Source organism: Anomaloglossus baeobatrachus, chromosome 2, assembly GCF_048569485.1.
Source record: "Anomaloglossus baeobatrachus isolate aAnoBae1 chromosome 2, aAnoBae1.hap1, whole genome shotgun sequence".
In the NCBI taxonomy this organism is placed as follows: Eukaryota; Metazoa; Chordata; class Amphibia; order Anura; family Aromobatidae; genus Anomaloglossus; species Anomaloglossus baeobatrachus.
In genome coordinates, this window is record NC_134354.1 from 696,072,588 (window position 1) to 696,088,038 (window position 15,451).

The window sequence follows — 15,451 nt, forward strand, 5'->3', positions numbered from 1 at the left end:
TGTCAGACCATTTGAAACTGTTTACACTAGTGTGGTCTGCGTGCTAGTCTACCTGCAAGGGTACCTGCCCCCACCACCAGGCATAGGTGTTATTGTCGGGCATGGTTCAGGGACCAGTGGGCCTCAGTGCTGTTCACTGATGAAAGTCGATTCATGCTGTGCAGAAATGATGGCCGCCAATAATATTTAAGATGTCAATTATTGTGCTATGCATCATCCACTGTTGTCAACAGATGAGCCTTTGGTGGGGGTGGTGTTACAGTGTGGGCAGGTGTTTATTCAATACTTAACTGCCCTACGCTTTGTGAATGGTACAATGACAAACCCCTACTACTTGAATAACATCGGTAATACTGTCATTGTGTTTCTGCATAATCAACACAGGCCTAACTTCATCTTTATGGATGACAATGTTCCAGCTCATCGAAGTCCCATCTTTAGGCAATGTCTGTTGCAAACTGGGTTACCTAAAATGGAGTGGCCTGCACTTTCTGCAGACCTCAATGCCATAAAAACCTATAGGATCAGCTGAGTCACCGTATAGAGGCTTGTAACTGTGTACTCCAGAATCTCAATGACCTGAGGGCCATCCTTCAAGAGTGGGATTCCATGCCTAAGAAGACAATAACTCAACTTGTGAACAACATGAGACTTCGTTGTCAAACTGTAATTGGTGCTCAAGGTTACATGACAAGTTGAATTATTGGAATTTTGGGGGTATACCCACCACTGTTGTTGGCTTTTGTTTCAATAAATTGATTGAGATGAGAAAATCACCATTGCAAGTAACATTTTACGGTTTACATAAATTTGACACAAAAGCGAAATGTAACGGACCCACTGGACTGTGCACCGGACTCCCCAGAAGGAGCAACCAGCAGCGAACTCCTATACAGGGAATGTGTGGTGCTCCCAACGGAAGGCCTACAGTCATATGAAAAAGTTTGGGCACCCCTATTAATGTTAACCTTTTTTCTTTATAACAATTTGGGTTTTTGCAACAGCTATTTCAGTTTCATATATCTAATCACTGATGGACTGAGTAATATTTCTGGATTGAAATTAGGTTTATTGTACTAACAGAAAATGTGCAATCCGCATTTAAACAAAATTTGACCGGTGCAAAAGTATGGGCACCTCAACATAAAAGTGACATTAATATTTTGTTGATCCTCCTTTTGCAAAAATAACAGCCTCTAGTCGCTTCCTGTAGCTTTTAATGAGTTCCTGGATCCTGGAAGAAGGTATATTTGACCATTCCTGTTTACAAAACAATTCCAGTTCAGTTAAGTTTTATGGTCGCCGAGCATGGACAGCAAGTTTCAACGAATCCCACAGATTTTAAATGATATTCAGGTCTGGGGACTGTGATGGCCATTCCAGACCATTGTAATTGTTCCTCTGCATGAATGCCTGAGTAGATTTGGAGCGGTGTTTTGAATCATTGTCTTGCTGAAATATCCATCCCCTGCGTAACTTCAACTTCGTCACTGATTCTTGCACATTATTGTCAAGAATCTGCTGATACTGAGTTGAATCCATGCAACCCTCAACATTAACAAGATTCCCGGTGCCGGCATTGGCCAAACAGCCCCAAAGCATGATGGAACCTCCACCAAATTTTACTGTGGGTAGCAAGTGCTTTTCTTGGAATGCCGTGTTTTTTTGCCTCTATGCATAATGCCTTTTTGTATGACCAAACAACTCAATCTTTGTTTCATCAGTCCACAGGACCTTGTTCCAAAATGTAACTGGCTTGTCCAAATGTGCTTTTGCATACCTCAGGCGACTCTGTGGTGTGTTTGCAGATACGGCTTCTTTCGCATCACTTTCCCATACAGCTTCTCCTTGTTCAAAGTGCGCTGTATTGTTGACCGATGCACATTGACACTATTATCTGCAGCAAGATGAAGCTGCGGGTCTTTGGAGGTGGTCTGTGGATTGTCCTTGACTGTTCTCACCATTCTTCTTCTCTGCCTTTCTGATATTTTTCTTGGCCTGCCACTTCTGGGCTTAACAGGAGTCCACAGATGTGGCAGCACAGAGGTGGAGGCTGAAGAGGCGGAACTGTGGTGATGGTTCAGATGAGACAGCACTGTGATGACAGCTTGTTCTGATGTGATGGCACTGTGGTATAGGCTCAGACATGGCTGCACTCTGGTGAGGGTTCCAGCGTGATGGCACACTGGCAATGGTGGAGAGTAGGCTCTAGGACGAGACAGAGGTTAGGAACAGAAGATTGGTACTGAGACTTAGAGAAAGTAACATTTGGGGATCTGAGAATTAGCAACGGGGAGGCGGTCTTAAATTTCTTTAGGGTAATAGATAACCTCAGGTATTGCTTCCGTGTAATGGGATGCTGGCCCTTTAAGAAAGGGGCGTGCCCATGCGCGCACCCTATGGGCACTTACTGAAACCCTGCATGTGGCCTGGAAGCAGGAAGAGGTTGCAGCAGACTTCGGGACAGGAGAGGAAGGAATGGAGATGCCGAATGGGTGAGAGGAAGGATGCCCCCACCATGGTCTGGGAGCAGGAACGCATGGAGATACCACGCTGGAACCCAGTTCGGACTTAGAATGGTGTTCCAAACGTTATTCCTATACGCTGGAACCGGAGGCTGCAGAGCTGCTGGAAAGGTGAGTGGTGAGAGGGGGTTGCTCCCACCAGAGTCTGGGAACAGGGGCGTGCGTGGACGCCACACTGTAACCGGGACTAAAAATCTGTGCCACCCCTGCAGTGGTCAAACCGCTCAAATCCGGGGTCTGCTGTGGATCAAGGGTCTCCAGACCCGGGGGGCTCGCAGCCACTTCAAATGCAAAGGGGGTATTTACAGGAGATAAGAGTTCGTGACGACACTCATGGTTCGTGGTAAGGGGAGTGCCGCTGCCGCCGATGGGAGTACCCGGAGGAGATAGAGTGGGGCAACCAGATGACGTTCCCTCCACGGGCGGGAGGCCCCCGGGACTCTGGATGCTCGAGGTGTAGGGGACCATGGTGCAGATTGGAAGCAGGGAAGGACAGCCTACTCACTCAGGCCGTGTTGGTAGTGATGCGACCGCAAAGCAGACTCTGACACAAAGGTAAACCAAGTCTCTGGGTGCCGCTGCCACTTCAGGGGAGCTCGTCCAGGAGTCCGCTCCCTTTGGTATTGCTGATGATCTGTACCTTGCCTTCATGCACTGTATTTTAGATGTTCTGAGTCACCCCTATGCTTGAAGCTGTCGGGGTCCCGCTCCCCACTGTTAAGGAGGGAAGCTGTGCTCTCGATGGCTGACACTTGGGATTTCAGTGGGCCGCATGAGCTGGAAAGCTACTCCCTGTTCTAGGGTCCAGTACCCCGAAGTGCTCGGTACCGGTTTGGTTACTCCGGTGCCAATCGTTCCTCAAAACTAAGGGGTACTTTGCACACTACGACATCGCAAGCCGATGCTTGCGATGTCGAGCACGAAAGTCCCCGCCCCCGTCGCAGAAGTGATATCTTGTGATTGCTGCCGTAGCAAACATTATCGCTGCGGCAGCTTCACATGCACTCACCTGCCCTGCGACGTCGCTCTGGCCGGCAAACCGCCTCCTTACTAAGGGGGCGGGTCGTGCGGCGTCACAGCGACGTCGCACGGCAGGCGGCCAATAGAAGTGGAGGGGCGGAGATGAGCGGGACGTAAACATCCCGCCCACCTCCTTCCTTCCGCATAGCCGGCGTGAGCCGCGGTGACGCAGGTAGGAGATGTTCCTCGCTTCTGCGGCTTCATACGCAGTGATGTGTGCTGCCGCAGGGGAACGAGGAGCAACATCGTACCGTCACTGCAGCTACATTATAGAAATGTTGGACACTACACCGATGATACAATTACGACGCTTTGTGCTCGTTAATCGTATCATAAAGGATTTACACACTACGATATCGACAACGACGCCGGATGTGCGTCACTTTCAATTTGACCCCACCGACATCGCACCTGCGATATCGTAGTGTGCAAAGTACCCCTAAGCCTCGCACCTTTCTCCAATACCTTGCCACCGGGTCTCCGACTCCTTTGGTCCCAGACCACCGTCTGCGACATAGCTAACTTCTTCCAGGGAGCTCCAACTCCCAGCTCCTCACTCTTTGGGAGCTACTACTGTTCTGACTCTGCTCCTCCCACCAGTCTGTCTGACCCCTAGGCGGGTGGCCCTGTTCCAGCTATACCACCCACTGGTGTGCCTGACAGGGTGTGGTGTGAGGTGTAACTAGGATTTGCATGCTGATGGAGCAATACCAAAAGTTAGGATCCCAGAACCATGAGGGTTGAGTCCTGCACCAAAAGATAAAATAATGCAGTACCCTGTGACACCCTGACTAGTTCAGGGGCGTCAAAGTTGCCTAATAAATATACATACCAGAATGTTGTCCACCCCAAAATGTAAGGCAGGGGGGCTGTATAAGGTGAAGTTTTTGCCTTGCCTTATCAATAGAGGATACCCAAATCTAAAGCTTTCTTTCTTTCAAAACTGAATAGTTTGTGTCATAGGTAATAGAGTGTTTGCTCATGTGTAGCACCTGGGTAGTAATGTTCTTGCAGTAGGTGACATGAATGTTCTGTAAAGTATATGTCTGTACATAGCTGTTACATAAAAGGTACCTGCTATTAACTATCTATATGTGCCACAACTGCCTTTACACACAAGAGAAATCATCTTTTCCAGTACGTCAATAATAGACATTGCAGCATCAGCGTGAATCCTCGGCAGCACCGATTTACAGATTGAGTTGTTAAGTTTAAGACATTCTAACTAATTTTGCCTCTGTGAGAACAAGCCTGCTGGCAGAAATGCAAGACAAGATGATTGAGAAATCCTTCAGTGGAGAGCTGAAAAATAAAGGCAAGACAATGGGAACTTATGAAACAGATAAGATTGTCAATTCAATCTCAGATGTTATATAAATCTATTTAATTATACGTCATGCCTGAAAAAAATGTGAATCCATTCCAGGTAACTCAGAGGGAGGTTTACATTATGCCAGGCTAAACTGTTATTTAACATGTACAACCAGGGGTGGATCCAGTAGTCTTCTCCACCTCTTAGTCAACTTGTCACCTGCACAAATATATAAGCTGACAACCTACTTTTACATTCATACAACTGCAAGGACGAGAAATCCTACAACGTTTCAAGTGTATTTCCCCCTTTTTCATAATGAGGAGAGAACTTTGTTCATGGGCCTTTTACAGAGCCGTGTTTGCTGAATTTCTAGCCACAATGATCTTTGTGTTTTTTGGACTGGGCTCTGCTCTGAGATGGCCAGCTGCTCTTCCAACAGTGCTACAGATCTCCTTGGCCTTTGGTTTGGTGATTGGTACAATGGTCCAGACAGTGGGACATATTAGCGGAGCTCATATAAATCCAGCAGTCTCCTTTGCTTTTGTTCTTGGATCTCATATATCGTTATGCAGAGGCATTTTTTACATCATTGCCCAGCTTCTGGGAGGATTGGCGGGAGCTGGTATTCTTTATGGGGTGGTCCCTCCAGCAATTCGAGGAAACCTTGCAAGTAACACAGTAAGTATGTAATTATATCACATGCGCAAATTGTTTTATTATGTGGTACGCTAATATAAAACACATTATATGCCAAAAAAAAGAGAAACAATTCACAGGACCATATAAAATATAACCAAAGTTAGAAAATATTTTTATCCTCCTTTCTATGTGACTAGCACTAGAATGACCCATCACTATCACTTAATTGATTGTAGGTTTATTGTAAGAGATCCTGATAAACAGAAATGCAATGACCTAGGTAATCCTGTCCAAAAAATTCCCATAAAAAGCAGAGATCACTGATAAAGTGTGAATGTTATCAGGGATCTCTCTGCTTTTTATGGGAGTTTTTTGCTTTCCAATATTTGCTCAGCCTTTATGAGGAACATCATGTTTGCGATAGTTATTTGGAGAAAATAATTTACAGATTACAAAAGGGATCATTTTACTGACAAAACTATATCTCAAGTCAAAATGAAAAATAATTAGGAACAGATTTGTGATGCTGCAAGTTTTAGTGACTTGTGGTTTAGATGTTTTTTTTTCTGTTCTCATTTAACCTTTATCATGCACTTACCTTGTCTACCTAGACATCGAGTATGTTTACTGTGTATGCAATGAATTTCCATCATTTGCTTTTAAATTTTTTTATAATCCACTAAGTTTAGATACCTTAATGCAGTAACGTTATAAGCAATCCTAAGGATAACATACAAATAACTCATCATGATATTCTAGTGAGTCATGTCAGATCCGCTGTATTGACAGATGCATGCAGCCGGGCTACATTTCTGTGTGATTTACACAGCACCTATATAGATTCACTAGCAATACTGCTGCTTATCGATTTAAAGCACTAAAGAATTAATGGTGCTATACAAGTGAATAAATATTATTATAGTATTATTATTGTGTGTGCACATATATATATATAAAAATATGAGAAAATTATTATTATTATTATTGTTATTATTATTTATTATTATAGCGCCCTTTATTCCATGGCGCTTTACAGTGAAAGAGGGTATACATACAACAATCATTAACAGTACAAAACAGACTGGTATAGGAGGAGAGAGGACCCCGCCCGCGAGGGCTCACCGTCTACAGGGAATGGGTGATGGTACAATAGGTGAGGACAGCTCACCAGATAAGTAGTCCACGAGATATTAAATGTCCAGTCCAGATGTAAGCACGGAGAAGGAGGGGAGTATGCTCCACCCAAAATCCAAAAGGAAACAAGGTTCTCCAGCTACTTCATCAGTAGGATAAAACGTGAATTTTTATTTTCATCAGTAAACATTATCATAGACATACAAGCAAAAGTATCTTCAAACATTTGCCCCCCCTTCCCAAGGACTACATTTTTCAGCACTAAATGTGCCTTCTACCAGGTCGCAAACCCATCTCAATGTCTACGATAAATTTTACTGATAAAAATAAAAATTCACGCTTTATCCTACTGATGAAGTAGCTGCAGAACCTTATTTTATTTTATTTTTATATATATATATATATATATATATATATATATATGAGGCAAGCAAGTGAAGTGGATCCAGCAAATACAAGGCAACTCCAGGTGGCAGTAAAAAGATTTTTTCCAACTTTATTGTGCACTACTTAAAAATTCCAGAGCTCTTGACAGAAAGTTGTAATGCAAGATACACGCAGTAGCGGACTATGCGTTTCGGCGGTAGCAACCATCTTCTTCATGGTCCCAAACCAAAACTTGGTTTGGGACCGCGAAGAAGGCGGTTGCTAGCGCCGAAACGCATAGTCCGCTACTGCATGTATCTTGCATTACAACTTTCTGTCAAGAGCTCTGGAATATTTAACTAGTGCACAATAAAGTTGGAAAAAATCTTTTTCTGCCACCTGGAGTCGCCTTGTATTTGCTGGAACCACTTGCTTGTCTCATATTTCCCTGGATGTTCTCCCAGTCCGGATCCGTGCAACAAGGAAGAAGCAGGCATACAATTGGGCATGAGCTTGGACAGGTGAGCTGGTCTACAACTTTTCTTGATTGAAACTTTGTATTTTATATATATATATATATATATATATATATATATATATATATATATATATATATATCCGGATCTCATACAATTCCTTTATAGAGCATGATGATAAAATTTGACACTGAGAGCGTTCATGGTGTTCTTTTATGTTAAAATTACATTTTGTCATTGTAGTGACTCCAATAATTTTTAATGTACTGTTTGCCATTTGAATCGTTCATGGTGGTCTTCTATTCTATTATTAATGTTATTGCTGTATATATATATATATATATATATTGACCATACATGGACTACATATCTAAATCTTGGTAATTGTATCAGCCCCCCATCTCATACATGTTTGCCAAATCTCATGCAATTCTTTTATTGAGTACGAGAATAAAATTTGACATTGATAGCGTCCATGGCATTCTTCTGTAATATTATTATTATATTTTTTCATTGTAGTGGCAATGATCCCGTTTATTGTACTGTTTTCGATTTGCATAGTCTGGTTATGCTTTAGTATTAGAGGGAGAACCTTTAGATGAAAGACATTGATTTTCCTACCAGTCCATCTCTTACCCCTTTTACCAAAGTGCTACTAACTTTAAAAAAAAAATCCCAAAGTTTTGTCAGACAACTGTATTTTCAAAATATTTTTCAGGAACGGAACAGCTGGTGAATGTGTCAGAACAGGTAGTTGTGATTGAGTGAGTGACAATGACAGAATCCCTGATTTCTGTAATAAAAATATTTTTTTATGGGGTCTGAAAAGGAGATAGCATTTAAGACAAAGATTATATTTATATTTTAACTCACTTTTAAGGCCCCGTCACACTAAGCAACATCGCTAGCAACATCGCTGCTAACGAACAACTTTTGTGACGTTGCTAGCGATGTTGCTGTGTGTGACATCCAGCAACAACCTGGCCCCTGCTGTGAGGTCGTTGGTTGTTGCTGAATGTCCTGGGCCATTTTTTAGTTGTTGCTGTCCTGCTGTGAAGCACAGATCGCTGTGTGTGACAGCGAGACAGCAACAACTAAATGTGCAGGCAGCAGGAGCCGGCTTCTGCGGAGGCTGGTAACCAATGTAAACATCGGGTAACCAAGAAGCCCTGTCCTTGGTTACCCGATATTTACCTTTGATACCAGCCTCCGCCGCTCTCACTGTCAGTGCCGGCTCCTGCTCTGTGCACATGTAGCTGCAGCACACATCGGGTTAATTAACCCGATGTGTGCTGTAACTAGGAGAGCAAGGAGCCAGCGCTAAGCATTGTGCGCTGCTCCCTGCTCTGTGCACATGTAGCTGCAGCACACATCGGGTTAATTAACCCGATGTGTGCTGTAACTAGGAGAGCAGGGAGCCAGCGCTAAGCATTGTGCGCTGCTCCCTGCTCTGTGCACATTTAGCTGCAGCACACATCAGGTAATTAACCCGATGTGTGCTGTAACTAGGAGAGCAGGGAGCCAGCGCTCAGTGTGCGCTGCTCCCTGCTCTCTGCACGTGTAGCTCCGTGCGGTGGTAACCAAGGTAAATATCGGGTTGGTTACCCGATATTTACCTTAGTTACCAAGCGCAGCATCTTCCACGCGGCGCTGGGGGCTGGTCACTGGTTGCTGGTGAGCTCACCAGCAACTTGTGTAGCGACGCTCCAGCGATCCCTGCCAGGTCAGGTTGCTGGTGGGATCGCTGGAGCGTCGCAGCGTGACATCTCACCAGCAACCTCCTAGCAACTTACCAGCGATCCCTATCGTTGTTGGGATCGCTGGTAAGTTGCTTAGTGTGACTGGACCTTTAAATCCATTTTGCAGATAATGTATATTTCACAGTACTCAGGGATATCGTCACCTATACAAGTATCTAGATCCAAAAAGCAAACATTTAGCATAGGACTTAGCAGTGTGAAAGGATGTCTGAATGTTACATGGTATCTGTTTGCATCCTATGTAGATACCAATGATTGGTACTTTAGGACCAAAATCGCAGTCTGTCGACATATTTTTAAAAGGAAGATATAAACTATAGCTCAAAGACGTTGTCCACTACATTAGCATTGATTGTCTATCCTTAGTATAGGGTATCAATATCTGGTCGGCTGGAGTCCAACACTTAGCAACCCCGCCAACCAGCTGTTCTTGTAGCTTGCACCATGCAGCCAGAAATGCTCAGTTCCGAAATTGCTACTTCTTCTGATAATGGCCGCCTACTACACATCCGCCTCCTATTGATTTGAATGAGAGGCCGATGTGCAGTGCTCGATCACGGCCACTAGCTCAAGATGGGGCAGCTCCGGAAGTGAGCCTTTCTGGGAGCCTGCTGCTGCCGGCACTGAGAAAAACTGATTGGTGGTGGTGCTGAGTGTCGGACCCCGGCCATTCAGACATTCATGACCTATCCTAAGGATAGGCCACGAATGTAAAAGTAATGAATAACCCCTTTAAACATTTGCTTTTGGTAATAATCACCCATGTTATCCCTAAATCTACTGACTCCTGAAACAGCAGAGGGCAACTTCTAGAACAAAGTTGGGTTTCAAACAGAGTTGGTGAGAATTGACTCGCAGGACCTGCGGATGCCTAGAAGTGAAATGTGAGAGGTGGTTCTCAGGGCTCCCGTCCGACAGCCATGGATTCCTGAAGTGGCTGCTGGACTGAGTCCTGCAAATTGATTCACACCAACTCTAGTGGCTGATCGTAGTGCATATGTCCATTTTGGAAATGCATTTCAAAACAATATCTTACAGAAAGCTTTTATGAATAGTAGACCAAAAGATGTCCTTGGACATTTTCCCCTAACAGTTAATCAGCATGTTTGATACCCTCAGCTATGCAACATATTTAGTTTTTCCTTATTATTATTTTCTTTAGACACAACAGAAGTTACATATTATTAAAGTAAAAAAACTTATATCATGATTTATGTCCCTAGTGGACTTGTGCTTCTATGTCTAATGCTCATACACTATTTCTCTGGATAAACTAACACTATCTTAACCTTACAGCTCACTAATAACACAACTCCAGGACTTGGTGTCGTTGTTGAGATGATTCTTACTTTTCAACTGATTTTGTGCATATTTTCAAGTACAGACAGTCGCCGAACTGATAATGTAGGGTCTCCAGCTATCTCTATTGGCCTTTCGGTTACATTGGGTCACCTTGTAGGGGTAAGTAGCACTGAATTTATTAAAATATTTTCATAGCATAGTTCTGTTAGTTATTAGATGTCAATATAGTTGCCATTTATGAACTTATGAGCATGCTTTGTGTTACTATTAAAATATTACTCTAGTCTTACACTAGTATTTGGATATATTTAAAGGACTCTCTGAATTCTATGAATTTGAACAATTGATTAGAAGGTTTATTATTTGCTGTATTTTAGATCTAAATTGTGTTAGTTTCAGCCAATTCAGCAACCTGTCTCTGTGAAATTCCGATTTCTTAAAGATTTCTTAGAAGTTGTCATTTATTAACTTAAACCAATGTTGATTCTTGGCATAGGAGTCCATTTCTACAGTCACTATAGCAGTGCACCCACCCTTCCTTTATAAATGCCGCATAGGAGTCTATTGGGACAGTCATACAAGGAAACCTGACAATCATTGATTAGGACCGCCTCCAGGACTCTTAAGTCCAGTATGTGGGGAGGTTGAAACTAAACTACTACTTCCAGTGAACATTTTCTTATGAACCTATTGATCAATCTTTCCAACATCTCCAGCTCTGTAGCACGCTGTCTGCATTTTCAAAGTTTTGATGCCCTTTAAAAAGATAGTAGATGTAAGTTTAATGTATTGATTGAGTAGTAGATAGTGGAAAGAACAGAAAACATAACCAGAATATTGTTGGCCAAGTCAGTTTCTTACAGTACTGCAGCATATAGGCACATAAGCTTGTGCCAACCTGTGAACATTGTATATATTTTTATTAGTTTCATATAGCAGAATACAATTTTAGAACCCTAACTTGGTTACTGCCACAGTCTTCTATCTGTTGCAGAGTTTTGTGACAGGTTCTGGGTCAGCGTATCACTTTGCACGGTGGCTCAGTGGTTAGCACTGCATCTTGCAGCGCTGGGGTCCTGGGTTCAAATCCCACCAAGGACACCATCTGCAAGGAGTTTGTATGTTCTCCCCGTGTTTGCGTGGGTTTCCTCCCACATGCCAAAAACATACAGATAGGGTCTCTAGATTGTGAGACCCAATGGGGACAGTGTTCCCAATGTATGTAAAGTGCTGTGGAATTAATAGCGCTATATAAATGAATAAAATTATTATTATTACCTTGTGAGACTCTGCTAACTAAATGGATTCCCATTCCTTGGAGAGGAGAGGGTTAATGTCAGGTTACCTTCCAGCAACTCCTGATTCCTGGTGAGGAGTTTCCGGTTTGGACCACCCCCAGGTCCTATATATATGCCCTCTACTTCCAGCAGAGGGTGCCGGTTATTTTCACTCATTTGGAATCTTAGCCAGGAGGAGAAAAGAGCTGGAGTTGCCCTCTCTGTTGCTTTCTATGTTGGCTGCAGCATTGGTGTGGGCTGCAGCAATTCGTGGTGTGCTGGTTGTATGGTTTGGAAATGTCTCTGTAGTCTGTTTACTTCCCTCCTTTTATGTTGTTTTCTCCTTGTGCACTTTTAGTGGCTCTGTGTTTGATTGCCGTGTGTACGAGTTGTCGTTTTCCTCTGTCCATGACAGTTGTGGGGTTTGTGTTTACAGTCCCGGCTCTCCCCTTGGGTGGGGTTGTGGAATTACATCAGTGCTAAGACAGGAGTCAGGGACACACTGGTGACTCAGACCTTGCTACCGTCAAGTGTACCTCTGACATGAGGAACAGCGCAGGGTAAGCAGTCTGAGGGTCAGCTTAGGTGTCCTGGTTCTGTTCCAGTCTCCGTGACAGTTACAGATAATTAGAACAGCCAGAAGGTTATTTAGGTCCGTTCTCCCAGATTGTTTTGATTGTAATTTTGATGTCAATAGATTGTTGTATTAGAAGGCTTTTCTTGCTATCAGTATAGGCTTTTGATAAAGTGAAGATGGTATTGGTGATGTAATAGTGAAATAGTCAACTCTGGTTACGGTGAGGCTAGAGCATTACCATCACCAGCTATTTCTCTAGAAGAAAGGAAAAGGTACTCCTTAGGTAGCTGATGAGGCTGGCATTGGAGAATCAAGCTTTCTTGTCCGGGTTGCATTACTATCACAATTATATCTATTTTTTAAAAAATTAGTGTGCACAGAAAACAATAAAATGTCTCAGAATTTCTAATGATTAATTATAATAATTTTGAAATCTTTAGATATACTTCACTGGTTGCTCAATGAATCCTGCCCGCTCCTTTGCGCCAGCAGTCATAGTGAAAAACTTTCGCAATCAATGGGTAAGTAATGCCTATTTAATAATTTATAATTAATAACACATTATTACTTCTAGAAGGATATATAGATAGATACTGTAGATAGATAGGTAGATAGCTAGATAGATAGATAGATAGATAGATAGATAGATAGATGATAGATAGATAGATAGATAGATAGATTAATAGTTAAAGCTAGAGATAAGCAAACCTGAGGTTTGGCTTTTGAACCAAACACCAAATTTAAAAATCAAGGTTCGGGTTCGGTATTCAGATGCTTTACTTGTGAAGATAACTTGAGCAAGCATCGCTGTGGTCAGGTACGCTTGGTGCTCAGCCCTGTGTGAGCCGTTTGTACTGGGGGTAAAAACAGCATGATCAGATGTAGTGTGCAACAAAAAAAGTTTGAAAAAGCCGCCTACCCTCCCCCGGAAGTGATCTGGTTATGGCTGGCTGTATGTGGTCAGAGACTAAAACTACCAATGAGTGTTTATGAATCTCATTGTGCAAGGTTCGGTCACGTAGAGGTTCTGTTTATTTGCGGGCAGCAAACTGAACCTCCAAAGGTTCCCTCATCTCTAGTTAAAGCCAACAAAATTGAAGGCATTCCACACTTCAGGTAAAAAAGCAAACAACCATAGATTCTTTATTGACCCATATCTACAGTTGTTCAGATGTTTCAGGTCCTCGTGGATCCATTTTCAAGCTAAACAAATAGATAGAAAGACTGATAGTCCAATAAAAATGGGAGCAAGCCAGATTTCAGATTAGAGTAATAAACATCCTTTATTGACCCATTTCCAGTGTTGTGCAATGTTTCAGTGCTACATGGAACCTTTGTAAGTGAAGATAGATAGATAGATAGATAGATAGATAGATAGATAGATAGATAATAGATAGATAGATAGATAGATAGGTCAACTCTTATGTATGGTATTTGTTATATCTCATATATACAAGGGTTTTTTTTGCTTGACTTTGTATACTTTATATTGTAGGTTTTCTGGGTTGGGCCATTAGCAGGAGGTATCATAGCCTCTCTGATGTACAATTATGTGCTCTATCCAAATCTACGACCCGCCAGGGAGAAGCTAGCCATACTTCTGGGGACCTATGATCCATCAGATGACTGGAACGAGGAGCCTGAACAGTGCAAGAGACGCTCTCTGGACTGTCCTGACCGTGTAAATAAGTTCTCTATGTAACAAGAATGAATGAACTTAGAATAGTGAATGGACATTGTCTATAAATATCAAAGCCGGCACCAAGGTGCCAATCAAAAGGCTTCTAGATATTTGGAAATCCAAAAGGTCTTCTGTGGTTCTGCTATGCCTAAGCACAGAAGCTTGGTACTTGTATCAAAGATATAGTCCTTTCTGAAACACAAAACTTAATTTATTGATTAGATGCAGTTTTAATATCAGTAAGTGTTATCTATATCTTGCCAGGTTGATTCACAATGACACAGATTACGTTTAGTAGGCATATACATGGCAGTAAGCATGGCTGCCATAATGGCATAAGCCAAATCAGAATTACTTGTAGCTGCTTAGTGGTACCAAAGGCTAGTGGTGACAATGAAGAAGCAGTAAGTAGGATCTTCAATCGCTTACTGACAGAGGTGGGAGCTGAAAGCTTTATGTAGAACCACTGCATAATGCTGTACCCCGGCCCACCACCTAATGACATTAGCAATATGATGCCATCACACAGTATTTTTTACATAGTGGATAGTTCCATCTGACAGAACAAATCATCATACGCTATAAGATCTATGGATCCCTGGAAAAGACGGGCTTTGTTGTAATTGCAACATCTACAACCACCTATTATTTTTGCAGACACCACATACTTTTTTTTGCCTATTTTTGGGCAGACTTTGATTTTGTTGCTTTGTTCCAATATGAATTCTGGTCAAGAATGGCTTGTTGGACTCACCATGGAAATCAGAAACCAGGGAGCCCGAACAGATCCCCATAACCACACACCTGTGAATAGACATACCGTATGGGTAGGGAGCTGCGTAATGGAATTCATTTTTTTGAAATCTAAAATATCTTTAGTGTGGTTGAGATTTGTATATGTGTCTTAAAATTATTATTTTTTTTTGTAATCCAATACGTCCACAATTCTGTTTTGCTAAATTGGTTTATATATCTTTATAGTGGCCTTTACTCACTTTTTCTGAAATAATTCTTCAAACATATCGCACAAACTAAATGGATAAAAGTATTGGGACACACGTCATAATCATTTCATTGTGCTTTTTTATTGAGTCCCATTGCCGCAGGGGTATAAGATCCAGCCCCTCGCCATGCCGTCTGTAACGTGTCATTTTGTCACAAACAATAGTAAAGGCAAAGAGCTCACTGATTCCAACGCGGTCCTGTAATAAGACGTCACCGATGAGACAAGTCAGTTCATGAGATGTCATCATTCCTTATTATTTCACAATCAACTGTGAGTGGTACTCTTAAAAAGTGGTCGCGAACCAGAGCAACTTGGTCATGAAGTGGCAGACAGCGTAAAGTTACAGAATGGGGTCACCGAATGCTGAGCTTCA

At 42.5% G+C, this 15,451-nt stretch overlaps 1 protein-coding gene across 1 annotated transcript; it reads left to right on the forward strand.

The window, feature by feature from the left end:
- Window positions 1-5,175: 5,175 nt before the first annotated feature.
- On the forward strand, window positions 5,176-14,968 carry LOC142290585 (aquaporin-5-like). Its single transcript, XM_075334547.1, has 4 exons — window positions 5,176-5,538; window positions 10,532-10,696; window positions 12,832-12,912; window positions 13,887-14,968. Exons 1-4 carry the CDS (start codon window positions 5,176-5,178, stop codon window positions 14,091-14,093), a joined length of 816 nt encoding a protein of 271 aa, XP_075190662.1. The 3' UTR covers window positions 14,094-14,968.
- Window positions 14,969-15,451: the final 483 nt, after the last annotated feature.